Below are 18,881 nucleotides of genomic sequence, written 5' to 3'. Positions count from 1 at the left end.
CCTCGGACCGACGAGTCCCAAGGGCCCAGGACTCATCTCCTGAAATCTGCAGGTCGGTGATCAGGAAACCTCCGAACTGAATTTGAGAACACCTGCACTGCATTCTTCGATTTTGGTAAGAACAGTTAAATTTAGAACACGGGAGGAGACCCTCTCCCGGGAAAAATAAGGGAAAAACCTTCTCCGTGCAGCAGCAGTGTAGCGGGGAGGGAGGAAGAAACACTTTACCAGCTGGCCTGCAGCCAGCACGGGGTTTGTCTGTGGCCAGCAGCGAGCAGCGGGTTCTTTTGCTGGCCGGCAGCCAGGCAGGTCCTGTCGTCTGTTATCAGCAGACGGGTCTCATACACCTCTTACAGGAGGTGGGGAAGGGGAGAGCCATCAGCCTCCTCTGAGTTTTAATAGGAAAGGAGAGATACCAGCACCCTCAGGATTACCGCAGGGAGGTAAAAAAACCCTCGAGACAGGGGAGTCAGCAGATCTCCTTGAGTTTAGCACAGAAAAGTCATCAACTTTCCCTGGGTTCGCCACAGTCCTCAGGAATTCAGTCCCAGAAATTCGTCTCGGGAAAGTCAAAACTTCTAATCCATCCCGAGATAAGGACATGCTTGTTTTCGAGGCGTGTTCCGTGAGCACGGGACACTTGCCGCAGCAGTGGGGGAGGGAGAGGTGAGACAAAGTGCATCCAGTAGTCTTTGCAGCCCCCCTCAGACACAGCGCGTTCAGACACAGCCTGAAAGTTTTCCACTGCCCTTTCCCCTTCAGCGCAGGGACAGACAGAGAGAGGGGGGAAGGGGGAGTGGAGGAGACACCAGGAAAACAGGGAAAACAAGCCCAGATCGCGTCAGTGGTGAGAGATAACACTGCGGCGTGTGCGCGCGAAAGCGATCGCGACTGGGGGCGGCCGGGGAGTGCCCCGTGTCGGGACAGCGCGGGCTGCGGGGGCGGCGCGGGCGGAGCAGGGCCTGTGTCGCGGAGCGCGAGTGAGGAGCCGGAACAGGCAGAGAAAGTACAGAGTTGGAAACTACAAACCCCAGAAAGCCTTGCGGTTGGTGCATGCGCAGTGACAGAGCCAAGATGGACGGCGCAAGTGCAAAGCTAGAAACTACAAATCCCAGAAGGCCTTGCGGCAGGCAGAGAGCAAGTGGGATGCAGCTGGAGCAGTGGGATCGCTCCAGGCGGGACAAACCCCGACAGAGAGCGAGACGCGGGCAGCGCCGGGGCGGCACAGGCAGTGCCGAGGCAGGTGGTGCCAGCGCAGGCAGGACCGGGGCAGGCAAAGGCAGAGCAAGCAGGGAGGAGGCGTGGCCAGGGCGGAGAGTTTCTCCAAGGCGCCACCCCCTCAGAGCGAGTGCTGCAGAGCCTGACCCCGCCCACAAGCGGCACTTTGACATTGTCAGTCCAGTTCCCTCAAGTTTTCCTTTCAGCAAAAGGTAGCCAAGTTTCCCTTGAATCCACTGCACACACCCTTTCTTCATTTATCCTTCGGCTACGTGCTGGGTTTACCCTTTTCTTAGAGTTTTAAAGTCTCCACTCCTCATCCAGAAGAGGGAGGGATGCCGGGGAAGGCAGTAACCCTCGGGGTTAGGAGGGGCTGCATTCAGGCAAAATAAGAATTCAATTAAAGTTACAGGTTTTGTGAATTCAGAAGCAGAGATCTGGAAATCATTGGATGTTTGCAAAGCAGCTGCATGATCAGGAGCAAAAGACTTATTGTCATGACATGGAAAAGGATTTTTGATTATAGTGTTGATGTATTTGGATCCAAGTTGATTTGTGTTTTAGTATTGTATTGACATTAGAAGGGATTTCTATGTGGTTTTAAGATTTGTTAAGTAAGTAAAGTTGAATTTAAGATAAGGATTGATAAAGTTTAAGTGATAGATTTATATTTTATAAATTTAAAGTTTTATTGTATGTAAATTTTAAATGTATTTTATATTAAGCTAAATAAGTTTTAAGATAAATAAGTTAAGAGAATAAGTTTTAAGATAAGTTAAGTTTTAAGTTAAGTAAGTGAAAGTTAAGATAATAAATAAGTTAAAATAATAAGGTAATAAGTAAGATAAGTTGGTAAAATAAGATAAGTTTAAGATAATAAGTTTTAAGTAATAAGTATTGTTAATTGTATCATGATACATTTCAAAATTCTCCTTTATGTTCTTTAGTTGTTTAAGCATTTCATAATTGTTGTTGTTAAGAGCTTTGTTCCAAAACTGTATTAAAGGATATCACTCTAGATAAGGCCAGGGTTTTGGCCACACTTTGGCTTTAACTAGAGGAGAGATGTGTTCATCAACAAGCACAGATGTTGCATGTGAAACTTTTCCTGATGGATTTCAGGTTTTAACAAGAGTTGTGCATTTTCCATCAAAGTACAGTTTTAACTAACCTATGGCAAAGAAGTAGCTTTTGTTTCTGCAGATACAGAACACAAGTGAATTTCTGCAAAGAGTGTGGAAATCATGTCAAGCGCAGAAGCTCTGACGGCTTCAAGAGTAGAGGAGAGAGCATGCAGATGTGAACCAGTGTCAAGACTGCAGACATCTTTCATTCTGCGTGCAAGGACTTATATCTTGCGTTTTCTTTTCCTTCTGTATTGCATGAATTTGTCAGATGGTTCAGAATCAATTCACGAGAGCACAGAGCGGTTGGGAAATGGAGTGAACAAACTCAGAGAAGAAACCAGATCACAGATGAATGGCATGTTTGATTTCTTCAACCTTTCACGGTTGTGGAAGAAAATTTTGAAAAAAATTGTATGTATTTTATTGAGACTTGTAATTCTTCTCATGATGAAGTTGTGTTTGCTTTAATGCATATGGCAAAGCAGCCAAAGAGGTGTTTTTTGGTGAAAACAAAGGGGGGAGATGTTGGAGTCCAGGGCATCCCTCTGGGCGCCCTGGGAAGTCACAGACCTCGGTAGAGAGGCCTGGGACCCAAAAAAGAGGGTCTGGGGTCTGTGCAGGGGGATTTGCCTGGCACAGAGCCCAGGAAGACACAGGCTTTGATTTTGGTCCATGAGAAAAACATCCAACAGAGAGAAGAATTGCAAGTCACAAAGGTGTTACTGAGAGTAGTGTAGTTATCACTGTGCAGAAGATTTTGTAGTTATGGATTTTTAGAATGTAGATGCAAAGGGACAAGATGGTGATTTTAGGGCAGTGCCCTGGGTTCTTCTTCTTCTCCCTTGGCATCCATCTTCTGCAGTGACGTGGGCACAAAATAGTTTCAGTGGATTGGATCAAAGTAGAAATGACCGTGTTAGTATAGGTGATAGACATTGGCACAGAATTGTAAACAATGGGTACGTAGTTATCTGTATAAGAGGTAGCGACCTCCCATCACAGGGGGGAGTCGCCTTGTGTCCGAGCTGCTGAGAACACCATGGCCGGACACAGAGAATTGTAAGATAAGAACTAATAAACAACGCGAGAAACCAGAAAAGCAAGACCTTGAGACTCCTCATCATTCTCGCGCCGAACACCGAGCACCGAGCTCAGCACAGAACACAGGGACACAGAGTCAGACAACAGACCCTAAATCCTTCAGAGGTCCAGAGGGAAAATCACTCCCTTCGTGCCCACACGAACCACCAGCCAGCCTTGGAATCTCGGGTGAGGAAACAACCGGATTGAAACCCCGAGAAGCATCCAGTAAGAAAGACGACAAAATGCAGCTGATCATTCTTGTTCTGGCTAACGACCAAAGGTAGAAACATTTCCACTGTCTCTTTGGGTAAAGTTAACAAGGTGAACTAGAACGGTAACAGCCTCAGCTTATTGCCTTTGAAAGTCAAATTAACATACAACTCTGTGGCTGTAACATCTGTCTACCTCTGTAGCATGGAAGACATGCTTACATATAAACATTGTACAAACCAATTAACGTATGTAAACAAATAAAGAGTATTTATTTTTAAGGAAATCATTACCATAATAAAGTCAGAGCAGTCAGCTATGTAATTGTCCCTGACAGGTAATGACATTGGACTCTCAGTATCGTGTAATTTTTTTTTTTTTTTTTGTTTTGGCGTTTTTTTTTTTTTTTTTTTTTTTTTTTTTTTTTGTTTTGTTTTGTTTTGTTTTGTTTGTTTGTTTGTTTTGTTTTTTGGGTTTTTTTTGGTTTTTTTTGGTTTTGTTTTTTAAATACAGGAAGTAGAAAATTTGATCCTAAACTTACTCCAAGGAACTGGAAAGACCAGGCACATATATTCAATTTTCAATTGTATTCATATTGTTAGATAAACTATCAGATATACATTGTTTCCAAAACAACTGGATGTTACATAAATTCAGTATGAACAGACACCAGCTGAGGTTAGCTTATAATTGGGACACTTACTCATAGGCCAATATGTGAGGCAAGTATCTAGGCTCAAATCAGACAAGGTTAGAACATGGGAAAACAGAACAAACAGGAATTTAAAGAAACGTCATAAATAGGTTTTACACATTACTTCCTTAACAAATGCCTTGACTGACATATTTTTCAAACCTGACTTCCCATCTACCCTTTCAATCTTTTACTAAAATATATTTAAGTGACGTTTTTCTGGAAAAAGCATTTAACAAAGCCTGTAATTTACCAGTAATACTCCAACAAACCTGGAGCAAACAGCACACATGCTGTTTTATTACTAAGCATTAAAAGTCAACGTTCTCAAAACCAGTGCAGCTTATGTAAGGTAAGGCATCTCCACCGTATGGCTCTCAAAAGAAGCAATTCCTTAATGACAGTAACATGTGTCTATAAAGAAAAATCTTCCTAAAAATAATTTAAATATAGCCAGCGAGAAACATACTAATGTTCAACAGAGAAGAAAGCCTCTCACATAAATCAATATGTCTCTTTGATCCCTCAGTTGCCTATTAAAAAAATTTAGGCAATTGCGCTTATTACTGGAAAATTTGCAGTCTTGCTCGTTGGTGTCAATCTTAAATATCAGTTTGTGTTTTTTTTTATTGTGGGAGGGTTGTTTGTTTGGTTTTTAAAGCAAGGAAATTAGTGACCTAATTAAGTCAGTAATTTGTTCCATACCAGCTATTTACCTTTTTGGTGCTTACATAAAGCACCAAACTGACCACAATATATTCCTTGGTTTCTTCCAACCACACAAACTCAACACAGACTTTACCCTCTGAATCTGCATAGTCTGCAGTATAAATATGACCCATGTAGTCATAAAGGCCAGATGACTTGGTAGACAATCCCATGTGGACTGGAGCACTAAAACACCAGAAGGGCTTTCCAGTTTCATCCAAGAGAGTCAGATCCATCACAAAGCAGTCCTACAAACACAAGCAGAAGAGATTATTTCCCCATGGCCCAGTAAGTAGATCTGTCCCTGATGTTAGAAGAAATATAAAGGGTTCAGAGGGTTTTGTACAAAGGTTAAAACCTCAAAATAAAATTGATAATGGTTCACTGACCTATTGCAAGAAATACTTACTTAGAGGTTTTCTACAGAAATCAAAATTGCAACCCACAGACATGAAACACTGCAGTACAGAAGGTACCACTGCCAAACCAAATCAGACATTATTTCTTGAACGTTTTTCAGCCCTTAACATCTGTTTTTCTCAATTATTAGTTACTTTACCATTCAAATGATTATAGTCCCTTCAATATGAGTAAGCAACCTAAGCTTAATGTCAGTTGCTAAACTTGTGTGAATGTAGCAATGTTTGCAAAGATACTCAGGGACCACTCAAGGCAGAGCACACAAAATTACCCTTCCAAGCCAGCTGTATACAGTACTTTTTGAAAGGCTCACAGCTTCAGTTCCCAAAAAGGTAATAGTAATAATCCTGATGTAATTCCTCCTCTTACAAATTCTTGAAAATATTTCTTTACAAGATTACACAACTAGATAATTTAAAAATGTTAATGCCAATTCTTTTGTCTTTGCAAACTGATAGTTTCCCATATCCCTTAGAAGCACAGGAGTTGTCTGTCATGGTTAGTATCAGCTGTTCCTTATTCTCTTGAGTTCTGAATCACTAAATGAATCAAATTATCTTAATTATGTTGTATCTGTGGTCCAAAAGCAGAAATAAACCAAAACCAACATATTCCATGCCAAAAAAATTCATTTGGAATGCTTTATTTCTCTGTACTACATAGTTGTGTTTCTGTTGCTCTAACATTGCTTTCACTATTACTTTACTTCAATCAAACAACATAAGGGCAGATGGCACAAACATGAGGCAGTATGATACACACAGTTTCCCTAAGCCTTTTAATGCAGACTATGCTGAAAATACAAAATTCAAACCAAACCTGATAATGATGGTATCATAAACTTATATGAGCTACAGAATCACTGGAAACCAGAAAGAATTACAATTTTCTGGTCTGACAACTTGCATATATAAGGCCAATTACAAAATGTAAAGTGGGATGGTGTTGGGTGGTGGGATGGTGAGGTTTCCATGCATTTCCTTCCTGGTTCTAGTCAGGATCAGGTTAATTTTTGCAGCAGCCAGGAGGTAGCATGGCTAACACAGTGACATTGTTCTATACCACCTCATCTCATTTCCAGGAGCAAGGAAAAGGTTTTCTTCTCAGTCAGGCTATTGTGGCATGGTCAGGTTGAGTTCCTCCCTTCACATGCATGTTTGCATGTTAATCACTCGCCTCTCTTGTACCTTCTTATTATTAATTTTGTTGCTGCTACTCTCCATTTTCTTCTCCCATTGCTGTTTCCAGTAAACTGCTCTTATCTCAACCTTGACCTTTACCTTTGTGCCTCCAGTTCTCCCCTCCAGCTCAGCACAGGGCAGAGGAAGGGGAGAGAGCCAGTAGAGAGTGTGATTTGGAGTGGTTACAGTGAGAACATTAAATTGGAGAATACCATTCCTAAGCCATGACAATTTCCAACTATCTGTACTTCAGCAATTAAATTTTTTACTAAAAAACCCAGAAGTGCCAAGAAAGCTTTTGGGTTTTTTGGTTTTCCTTAAGAGTATTAAACAAAATTCAAATAAATTCCAAGTAGTGGAATGTCCTACTTCTGTGGCTGATGTTATTCGGCCTCCACACATTTTAAGAATTTTAGACACTTATGGTAAAGACCACAGTGAATTCAACCCATGGCTATATGCTGACAAATTCTATCTGTCACCCCAAAATGAGGCATTTAAAAAAATTGTATTCTTTATTTTGTCGTAGAAACAAACACTCAATATAATTTATGCCGTATGCACATAGGAGGGAGACTAAAACTGAAAAACTAAAGACTACAGCCACAGCTGTTTCCTCTGTCAGATAACTTCCTAAATTCTTATATACTACTCAGGAGTATTTTCATGGAAAAAAAAAATCCTGCCAAGCAGCTGAATCACAGATTAGACTCGGGTTAAAATCACAGAATGATTTGGGTTAGAAGGGACTTACATAAGTCATCTAATTCCAACTCCCCTGCCTCACCATGCTCATCATGGGCGAAAGAATTTTTTTGCCTTTTTTTGTCAATGTCCAATTTAAATCTACCCTCTTTCAGTTTAAAAATATTGTCCCTTGTTTTGTCAACACATGCCTCAGTAAAAAAGTCTCACCTTATCAAACAATATTTCATTCCACATCTATACATGATTGGCAGAAACAGCAGTTTTATTAATTTTGAGGGTCTTTTCAAAAGACGTGCCAAATTTGAAATCAAGTGTTGAACTAAGTGATTTTTCAGTAGTGCTTAAACTACATTCATCAGAATTTTTACAACTTCTGAAACATTCACGCCGATAAAGTACATTTAAAAATATGTGCCTTCACCACTATTGCAAAAGGTACAGAAATAATCTGAAGCTTTGTTTGAAGTAACTCTTTCAGGAATTTTATCCAACAGAATGTGTGAGCATTCCTCTAAAAAAATAAAAAGTTAATCCAGCTGACTGATGTACCTGACTGGAGCTAGGTGCTGACTGTGTGGATGTGGTCTGTAGTTTCTCCCTGTGGCCACTGGCATTTTAACATTCCCCAGCAGTTCCTAACTTTCACTGCATACACACCACAGAACTGCAGAGTATTTCCCCAGAGGTTCAAGGCTTATTGCTCACAAACAAACCCCAACCAACCAACCAACCCAAAACAAACAAAAAACCACAAAACAAAACAAAAAAACCAACCCACCCTCACATCAAACCCAAAAAAAGCCCTCACAAAAAGTACATCTGCAGTATTTTTTCTTTTTTTTTTTTTTTTTTTGTCCAGCATTTACAAGCAAGGCTGGTCAGCCACAGCATCTTTGCTGAGTGGAAAGCACTGGAGTGATAACACACATTACATGAATGAGTCTAGCATGCAATCCACACACTATGAGAGAAAGCAGAAAATGTTTTTCCTCAAAATTCACTTATTTTTTAAAATATTGGAACACAGGTCTTTGTCTAGTAACAGACACCTTCTACGTATCAAAAAATTGTTTTAAAATTAGCATATTTAAGATGCACAAACATAATTCTGTTTTGAGATAAGCATTTCCACAAACAAAAAAATATTTCTGACCTTTACATTGCCTTTAAACACATCTGTTTCCCAGCATATGCCAAGTGTCCCAGTAATAGGAAAGTGCTTCCTATTATCCTTCAAGTTTACAACTCTGAGCCTCAGGTATCCATTTTCAATGTCACCTGAAAATATAAACAATATACAACATTACAGCAGTATAAATCAAATTCAGTCCAAGTACGCTGTAAATGTTCTCCTTTTCATGTCTTTTTCATCTCACTCACCAATAAGAAACCCTGCCATACACCAACAGCTAAATATCAAGCACTTCATAGAGGAATTAAGTTGCAGTTCGAAGTTTGATTCTGTGATCCACAGCAGAAATAGCAGCTAAAAATTCTTTTGTATTTTTTAGCATAAAAATAGGAATGGCACCTAAAGAACTTACACAAGGATGCAAGGAGTAAATTTCATATTCAACACTTCCATCTCTAACTGGAAACTCAACCCAATAAAAAGGGTATACAGGTAACAATTTCTCCTTAGAAAGGATATTGCATCATTTAAATTGACATGCATTATGATTTGATTTGAATCAAGTTTTTAAATTATGAATTTAACTTTTTTTAAAGTAGCTTTCCAAAACTCCTGGTTCTTGGGGTTTTTTTGGCAGAACTACTATGATTTGTGATTTTTTTACTACTACGTATATCCATATTTCTTTGGTATCTCTTCTCTCAGAAGAGATTGACTTTTTTTTTTTTTTTCCCTTTGCTATCAGAGGAGGAACCAGGGACTCCAACATTCTAATTATAAGTTTGGGAACATTATAATGAACACAATCTGACTACAAAGAAAAGTGAAAATAAAAGCATCACATGACACAAGCAGATTTCTTGGTAGGACATCCCTTAGACAAGTTTCCTTGAACAAGAGATTCTCTCTCAAAAGAGCAAAACAAAAGCACTAGAGACCTCAGTACAAAAAAGAAAATATCTAGGACTTGCAGGAGACAAATGAGAAGGGCGAGAAGGAATTCCCAGGAATATAATGCCTGTCAGGATCCAGTAGCAGGTCCTGGATGGTAAGGTAACAAGCTAAGGGGCTTGCAGAGGTTTAAGATGGAAGTGACAGAGTGAAAAAGGAAGTGTTTTGCCTGTGATTCTCCTTCGATCAAGCTGAAGTAGCAGCATGAGGCCACAGACAGAAGAAGCAACATCAGAAAGGCTGGCTGTGAGTTAAATGGCTGCATCCAGCAGGCAGTGCCAGCAAAACTGCAGGCTAAGTACTGAAGTCTTCCCTTCCTCACCCCAGTCACATAAGAAAATGAAATTAAAGGACAGAACAAGCTATGTTAAACATATGAAGAGAAACACAGAGAAAGCAAATTGGACAGGGCTTTCTTCAGCCTGATCCAGACTTTGTTTCATTGTCCCCTTATAACATCTCTAGTCCTTGGTTTATGCAAGACACGCATAGCAGCAAAGCAGCAGAGTAAGTTATAGGGAACAAATATTTCCAAGTAAAGGTAATAAAGAACATATATCATGTAGACAAACTTCAGGGGAAAGAAACAAATAGACCAATAGTTCCGGAGTACTTATTTTAGCTAAAAGCCAAGGAAGTTTGTTTTGCTAACCAAGCCTTTGTTGCAAATTGTCATTTGATTGGTATTTTCAGAGGAAAAGCTGTGCTTAACACTAATTCTGGTGCCAACAACCAGCCTTAAGACACTGAAACGGTTATTTAAACTTGCAAATCAATCTTCAAGGTCAAGCAAAACATTTCAAAAGCCTGATATGAAATTTTACAAACAAATCTTAAAAGCTCTCTAAATACACAAAAATCAACTCTCACATTTTGCAAGCACATCACATCAGTTTACATCAACAAGAAATGACATTGAAAAGTCAAAGCTTAAACTACCATGTGGGTACAAAGCTGTGCTTAAAAAGTTGAAAACCTAGGTAAAAATACACTTCAAAAGTATTTATTAAGAAGCTGGATTCATAGCTTCTGGGAGTCTTCTGGGAGAAAAGCCTGTCATACCTTCCTGAAAACAAGGAAAGTTTTCTAAATATTTTCAATTCAGTTACAAAGTATTTAGCATATTCACCCTACACTATCTGCCAGTGAGACCATATTGCCAATTCTGTTTACATGAAAAGGAGAATAAAACAAAATGCTAAACCCCAGCCCAAACAGTGGCAAACCAGCTAATTACTGTAATGTAAGTATTAATAACAGAAAAAAAAATCTGAAGCCATATACACTCCATCTACTTGGTTCAATGAAGTGTGACATAACTTTTTTAATTTAATATTAAGAATTCTGCAAAAAGAATTGCAAACAGAGTAGCAAAATGAAGCTCAATACTAATAGACACTAACAAAAAGCAGATAAATATTAATATTGAACAAATAAATCAGTTATTCTGCAAAATACAAATGGGCATTCTCTGGTAACCTAGGAAGGCCTAGAGCTCCCTAATGAAAACCAATAAATAAGTAAAAGAACAGTATAATAGCTGACAACTGATCTGTGCCTCAAGTTGTAGAAATTGCCATGGGCATGTCTATAATTTAAAATAAAACTGGACTCAGTAGAGAACTTTCAAAAATAGCAAGACAAGAACATTGCAGACTTCCATGCTTCAGAGTCCTCCCAGAGGAAGGGACAAAGAATATTATTAGAAGGGAGCCTAAAACCAAAACACAAACCAGCAAACACAACCAGTCTGGACAAACCTGGCCACTACATTCAGCAACACCATGTTCACCAAAATGAGAAAAATGAACAACAACTTAGAATGAAAAATGTGACAGCAGACAACCATATGCTGCATCACTACACCATTTCAGGAGGAAGTCAAGCATTTTCCACAAGGAATTATTGTGTGAGCACATGGAAGGGACAAGTTGACAAATGAGCTTATTGTCTGCAGAACCATGGCTTCAGCTGCCTGATGTCCTGTGAGACCAGAATCTGGTGGCTGTCACACTGCTGAAGGTCACAAAACCAGTAATTCAGAAAACACTTGTGAGCATAAAACAGATTCTGTAACTTGCAAAGTGAGATGGCATCACAACTGTAGCTCAGGGACATTTCCTAAAATTTGCATAAAGATCAGCTTATCAGCTTAATCTTTTGTGGAAGTAGCTTCTAAGCAGCAAGAAAGTGGTATCAAGAAAGGAAGTATGCCACATAATACTTTTTCTTGTGCAACTGTATTGCTAGGAGCATAACATTTTCATTTTAGAAAACAAAATATGACATTCAGCTAAACCAGAACAACCAACACAATTCCAAAAACTCAATCCTCTTGCCAATTTTGAGAAGTTTTGGGGTTTTTTCTGATAATATAAAGAGGATTCTTGTACTACACAACACTTCAGGTAAGATTTCTTGCTACATGCATAGACTTTCACTGAAGTTTTAGCCGTAGAATTATTCATTTAGTTTAAGCTTGCAACTTTTCTGGAATCTGAAAAATGTATTTCAGGTATATTTCAGGTTCAAGGACTACTACACTCCACACTGCACAAGGCTGCCATCTAAATGACAGCTCTTGGAATCACCAAACACCAACGAGAAAAACCAAACCAAATCACGGGGAAATTCTGTAGCCCGGTAAAAGCGCTCACGTCTGACAACAGTGCCCTCTACTGACCGAAAAACAACATGTTCTGCAATCCGCACTGCTCAGGAGTGTGGATAAAAAAAATTACTGCCGATACAAAAAAAAATTATTTGGGAGCAATAATTAATTTACAGTACTTAATTCTAAATTAAATTCATGACAATGTCTAATTTTAATATTTTAATCTGTCTCTGCTTACAGAAAGACAGCTATGTAGCTGTAGGAATTTATGCTGAAGTTATGTCAAAAGAGAGATCACACATGTATTTTTCAAAACCTCAGTACAATTATGAATTTGGGCTGTATGAGAATAACAGGGATGGTCAATCACGTCTCATGGAAAGAAGTGCTGAAAACAGAATGAAGCAGCAGTTAAAAAAAATGATTGAAATTGTTTACTACACAATGACGAGATGCCAGAACAGGCAACCTCAAGCTCACCAAAAAAACCCTATAGATCTTAAAGTTCACAGTAACTTCTACAAATTTATCTATATTTTCAATCTGTCTGTGCATCCAAAGTATACTCAAGGAGAATTCTACAGAAATAAGCTTCCAAATTGTACGAGGACAAACTGTCTCTCCTTTATAAAATACAACTGAAAGAAACATCAGCCTGCACCAAGAGCTATGCCACCGCATTATTAATGCAGCAGAGAACTAAAAGAAAAGACCCTGACAATCTGAAGAATTCAGTCCCAGGCCTGACACTATAAAAATGTAACAATGGGCAGACTTCTTACAGAGCAGCCTTAGGATGCCACACAAAGCACCATGCAGATATAAAGAAACCACACAACTAACAGACATCTTACTCTTAAAATTCCATTTCAGTTTCACCCCTTAAAAGAGAGAAACTGGATACAAGAAGGAAAGACAGGGATCATTTCTAAAACAAACATCATTGTTCTGTCAACTTTACGTTTTCTGCAGAAGAGGCGCTTGAATGATCCACACAGGTACATGCAGGTTCTGCCATGAAGGTCAAGATGCAGGCTGTAGTCATGCAGTCCATACTCTGAGTCAATATCATCCAGTAAAGGTTGATTAGGTGGAGGAGTATATTGACTTGAAAAAAAGAAAAATAATAGAATTTAGCAAGGGGGAACATGACTTAATAGAGATGTAACATACAGCCCTACACTGAGACTGTCATCTTAAGACAGTTTTGAAATCAAACATCTCTAGTTCATCACACTTCTTTTAAACTAATACAGTGTCTAAAACTGCTGATCAGCTGTTCAGCCCAGCCAAAGGGAGAAAATATGGCAGTCAACTTTAAAAGGTACATCTGTTAAACTTCAAAACACGGATTTGTCTTCAACAAAGAAAAAAGCATCAGCTTAACTACAAATCTAAAAGCCCACTAGCTCTAGAGACTTCTCTGAAATAGCAAATATTGAAATTATTTTGCCTGTGCCTAACTAAATAACTACTGCACATAAATGACCTGAAGTGACCACATGCCAGAGGCAACTGAGCAACTTCTACACAGGATCCAATCTGGTACTAAGAGAGAAGGTGTTAAATCTTACATTCTGTGAGAGAAGAGCCACACTGAGTTATAGTGGGCATTTAAGACTACTGGTAGATACAAAAGTATCTGACTAGAAAGCGGAGTGGCAAATAAATTCCCCAAATACTGTTCTAAAGCTAAAAAAAAAAAAAAAAAATTGTATTTTTAAACAGTTTATAATGTATAAACAGGTATTACATTATACACTGCAATATACACATATACAAACACTTAATAGGAAACCCTGCTACTCTCTGAATAGGACTAAAAGATAATTGCAAGCACCTCACCAGTTTACCAGAATTTTTCTCCCCTCTTACACAGCCAAAGATTACTTCTCTACTTCCTGAAATGTCTCCCTCTTTTCTATCACTGTTTCAGATAGGAAGAGGAAATAAAAAGACTGCTTATGAAAAGGGAGAAAGTATGGGCAGTGTATTTCTAACTTTCTCAATACAGCCAGTACTAGTACACTTTTTTAACTAAATTATCTCCACAATAGCATAATGATGGCAATATTTTAGTATGAAAATGCTTCTACATTTTTGTATTTACTGTAACTGTTGTTTATATTACACAAGAATAGTTAATTACTGCCTAAACATAAGCATCTTACCAGCAGGCAATTTTAATTGTAAAACTCAAAGCTTTATTCAAAAGGTTATCTTTACTTCCCACAAAGGAAAACCAAACTTACACAGTAGCAGAACCCAAAATGCTTCTCTCAAGAAGTTGATTATAATGAAGATTCGCCATAACAAAAGCAATTTCATTTTTCTCCTGAAAAGTTAATTAAAGTATATGTATTTTTATCTGGAAATTCTTTTTTTCACAAGGTCTTTCTGAGCATTAAAATTCATAGATAAATGCTGCCGCTTATTACTCTGCCAGTTACTGTAATAATGTTAGTAATGGCTTGCTTTAATACTTGGACTCCTAAAACCTTTACTGTTTTTTCACAAGAGTACAGAATATATATAAAAGATTACAGAATTTCTGTATTACAGGGAAAGAGAGGGAAACTACCTATGTCTAGGCAAAAATTATGAGAGCTCCAAGAATTGCCCCTAGCTTCTAATAACCACTTTTAAAAAGATACCTAAACAAAATCAAACTGCACTTACTCCCAACTGCTGAAACATCAAGATTATTTTCCCATGTAAAGAACTATTTCCAAAGAGGGCTAACATCAGTGAGGAATACAGAATTATTCAATAGAAACTGTGAATTTCAAAGTAAAAAACATGTCTTCACCAGACTATTTAGTCCTAGGAAAACATTAAAAACATAACCTTCTACAGATGTCTATACAGAGAAAACATCAATGCGAAAACTAGAGACAGAGGTATATATTTACTTCAAGAACACAATACTAGGATATCAAGTTTTTTTTTTTCTTTAAATGCATTTTTTTAAATCCTGCATTTCCAAACACAGAAGTCAATAGGAAAATAATTCCCTGCCAGAAGTCTATTACTCTCCTGAAATGTGGGCAACTACTGTTTTCATCTCTCTAGGTTACCAGAAAATGACATCCTCTATTCAAACTTTTGGCTTTTTAACTGCTCCTGTATTTTCAAAGTGCAAAATTACAGCTATAAAAGATTTAACTAGGGAGATCTATCAATCTCATAATTTCTCAGTCTTTCTCTGTCCAAATACCAGAAGGCCCACGTAACCTGCCCTTGGTTTCTGTTATGCAGATATGTGCAAAAAACAAGACGTGTGGCATTTACAATTATTACACCCACTGACACTTAACTACCTCATATTACTCTGCCTACACAGAGAATAAGAACTGCTGTTCAGAAAAGCAAGCAGGGAAAATATACTGGAGTGAGGCACTCGATTCTTAACAATGATGTGAAACTTGGTTATGACTGAACCATTTCCAGGTGCTGAAAGATCTCTCTTTCTGAGCATGGATGGGGCCAATGCATGAGCAAGACCAGAGAGCCAACAATACAGGGGCACCCATCTACAAAACGTCTGAAGATAAGAGAGAAATGGCTGTTCACTTAGCAGAGATTTTCACAGACTGAAACAACCAATAATGGGTTTATGCCAGTCAGGTTTTCAAGTTTTCCAGGAAATGGATTTTCACTCTTACCTTTAAGTAGGAGTGAAAGAAATAGTCCTTCTGCACTTTTAAACATTGCCTCTGGCGATTGTGTACATTTGAGGCAGCATGTTTGCAGCTGGAGATTAGACACAACTTTGAGGAACTGCTCACAGCCTCCCTTAGGAAAGTTCCAAATAACCTAAGTCTACATCAAGAGCATGGCTGAGGGGAGGAAAAAAGGGCTACCACCTCTCAATTCAGACCAAGAGCAGAACACCTGAAACAGGCCTCCATAGCACCCAGACCTACATAGCCACAGGCAGACACAGAGGTGCCAGTGCATCCCATGCAAAGATGCAGATTCCTTCTGAAGTCGACTTCAGATGTTCGGCACTGCCCTCTAAAGACATTCATGTCTACACTTACCCGACAGAGGCTAACTGCTTAACCTAGACTCTTAATACCAAGAATTTAATACCCCCAAAAGGGCACCATTTACAGCATTCCTGCTGCTGGAGCAGGATACAGCTACCTGGTGATGTAGATTAAAATTAAGTTGCTATGTGGGAACTCATCACTTTGAGTGGCATGGGCAGGTAATGGCATGAATCAGAGGAAGAAGCACTTCTTTTCTCAAATCATTCCATTTAAAATTATTCGAGCATATCAAACTTGGGCATGTGAAGACTGTAAAATAAATAAAATTGAACACAGCATCTAATATGGAATGATAGATAACTGATCTCTTAATTAGAAGTGGATTTTTTAAAAAAGTATATATACTCCTGTGACAGCTCTTCAGGATACAATAAATCTTCCACTTACTGTCCCTACATGTGTTTTGTGGTTACTAGTTTAGACAAGATCTTTCAAAATCCAAAGGGGAAAAAAAAGGAAGATTAAAAAAAAAAGCCCTCCTCAAACCCAAACTACAAGCCTTTTTTTTTTTTTTTTTTCATTCAAATCATAATAAAATACAGAAACAAAATGTTATCTTACCTTCCAAATTCCTACTAACAGTCCTGGACTCAGACTGAAGAGCTGGACAAGCTCATCAGCACCAACTGCGACACTACTTTCAGTCAGGTTGCCAAGAGGGTATTCAGCAATCAAGGAAAATCGACGAGGTCTTTGAAAAGAACATACAGAATGAAGTAAAAAGGCTGTGTCTCCTTATTCATGTAAAAGTTCAGTTTAATTTCATTTTTAACTGTAAAGTCTGACCAGCAGCACATGATGAAAATGGTTTTGAAAGCATTTGCCATGCAGAATCATAAACCATACATTTGAACAACCACAGTGTACTAGCAGGATCTCAACCCCTAACAAGAAAAGAAATAAAAAACACTACGATCTTCTAAAACATGCTTAAAAAAAGAACTTACGTACTTGCCCAATTTTTCAAGATACGGAATTACTTTATAACTTGTTTTTCATACTCTATTGATACTAGATGAAATCACTGAGAAGCAAAATTCAAAGGAAAGTATCAAACTGTACATATAATAAATTAAAAGTATGTGCTACAGGAAGCTTTCCTTTTTTAGATTTTTTTTCTATATTTTACCTATAATTAAAGCCATTAGCTCCAAAAAAATCTTAAATATAAGTTCATGAACACTCTTATTAACTAATGATGCATTTTAAAAAAGGGCAGTAAGTAAGAGTTTGCATTACCTACTCAGAATGAAGAAGTCTTCCTCAAATCCTTTTCAGACTCAGGCTCTTACTATATTCAAAACAGTTCCTAGACTTCCACATAGTATCACTGTAATACCACCTACAATCAAACACTGAACACTGTCTGGGATGGGGCATCCACAACCTCCCTGGACAACCCATTCCAGTGTCACACCACCCTTACAGTAAAACATTTCTTCTTGATCAACATCAACCTTTTCCATCTTTAAGTCAATCAGGCCTGTCCCTGCACTACTGCCTTATAGTCTAAACAATGACATACTGAAATTGGTGAAACCACTGACTTCATCTCTAGTCACAATTTCTAAAACTTGTAACTCTGTGAAATAAACACATCAACTGCCTGCAAGCTTTTTTATTTTCTACATATGAATCATCATCTCGGTAAAACAACTACATTTCCCACATAATTTGACTGCAAGACTTGTTCAGTTAACTTTATACAAAAGGCTTCTCTTGATTTATTTGTTTTATAAGTATATACTCTGCTTATGGTTGAAGAACCAGATGTTTTGTAGGTGACCAATTCCCTCTTTTCAGAGCTCTATGGCCAGGGGCTTTGTGTAAGAAGCAGGCAGCTGACTCTGTACCTACTATACACACAGGCCCAGATGTGGGCAAAACTCCTTGACAGCAACCAAATACCTCAAATAAACACTTTTCATTTATTTTTTAGAATATAATGACAAAAACCACTGTACACATGTAAATTAAAAAACAAGAGACATGCTGTGGACTGTGTGACTTCATATGCATGTACTGAAGACTGCACACATAGTTAAACATCAAGTTCCCTAAATTCATATACACACCTACCAGACAGAAAATAAATTTTAACAACATAGAATACCTGACTGTAGCCACATAAATACTGATTAACTCTTCCAAGCTAAATTTCTCACAATAAAGTCTTCTAGATTTACATTTTTCTTTCATGCTCTAGGGCTTAGATTCAGCTTTCCAAGTCAGGACCTATCAGCCTGCATATCACATGCCAATTAACCTATGAATTAATGCCATAGCTTGCTGGATTATACTATTTCTACTATTCCTCTCTAAAAAGCTCTACCAAAGAGAAGAACATAGAAAGAACTACTGCGGGGAGGCTTTCAAATGAAGGGTTAACTTATTGAATCAAACAAATGTCAGATAGGTCCTACAGACATATTATCAATCAGTTACACCCAAAAAATCCTCAAAAATCCTATATTAAAACTCACCCATTCTTGCTGGGAGGTCTGTTTTGGTCAGGAAGCAATGGTGTAACTCCAAACAGTTTTAGGGTTGACAGGATGTCCAAGCATGGCCAGTCTGTACCATACCAAAGTATGGTAACAGATGTGTCCTTAAATGATAGTTTTGGATTCTCTACTACATGTTCTTTTCCATTTTTGTCCTTTAGAACAATTATCCAACTCAAGCCAGAGACTCTGTTATTTAGGAATTGAGAGGGGAGAGGAGTGTTTAAAAACAAATTCTCAAAGTGATAAAATTTAAACTATGCTTTCAACAGAATT

The 18,881-nt window shown here is 38.3% G+C and overlaps 1 protein-coding gene across 1 annotated transcript in view; it reads right to left on the bottom strand.

Annotated features, from left to right (window-relative positions):
- Positions 1–3,895: 3,895 nt before the first annotated feature.
- The window catches only part of LOC310923406 (F-box only protein 15-like), a 24,832-nt gene continuing 9,846 nt past the window's right edge, over positions 3,896–18,881 (bottom strand). The window contains exons 5-10 of the mRNA XM_083885423.1: positions 18,585–18,794; positions 16,663–16,792; positions 14,299–14,381; positions 13,008–13,153; positions 8,503–8,627; positions 3,896–5,288 (exon numbers count right to left, since the gene is read on the bottom strand). Coding sequence (XP_083741549.1) covers positions 5,019–5,288; positions 8,503–8,627; positions 13,008–13,153; positions 14,299–14,381; positions 16,663–16,792; positions 18,585–18,794 — 964 coding nt within the window. The 3' untranslated portion in view covers positions 3,896–5,018. The remainder of the gene's footprint in view (positions 5,289–8,502; positions 8,628–13,007; positions 13,154–14,298; positions 14,382–16,662; positions 16,793–18,584; positions 18,795–18,881) is intronic.

This window comes from Zosterops lateralis, assembly GCF_965231275.1.
Source record: "Zosterops lateralis genome assembly, contig: HAP1_HAP1_SCAFFOLD_52, whole genome shotgun sequence".
Taxonomy (NCBI): Eukaryota; Metazoa; Chordata; class Aves; order Passeriformes; family Zosteropidae; genus Zosterops; species Zosterops lateralis.
This window is presented reverse-complemented; position numbering and strand designations above follow the sequence as displayed.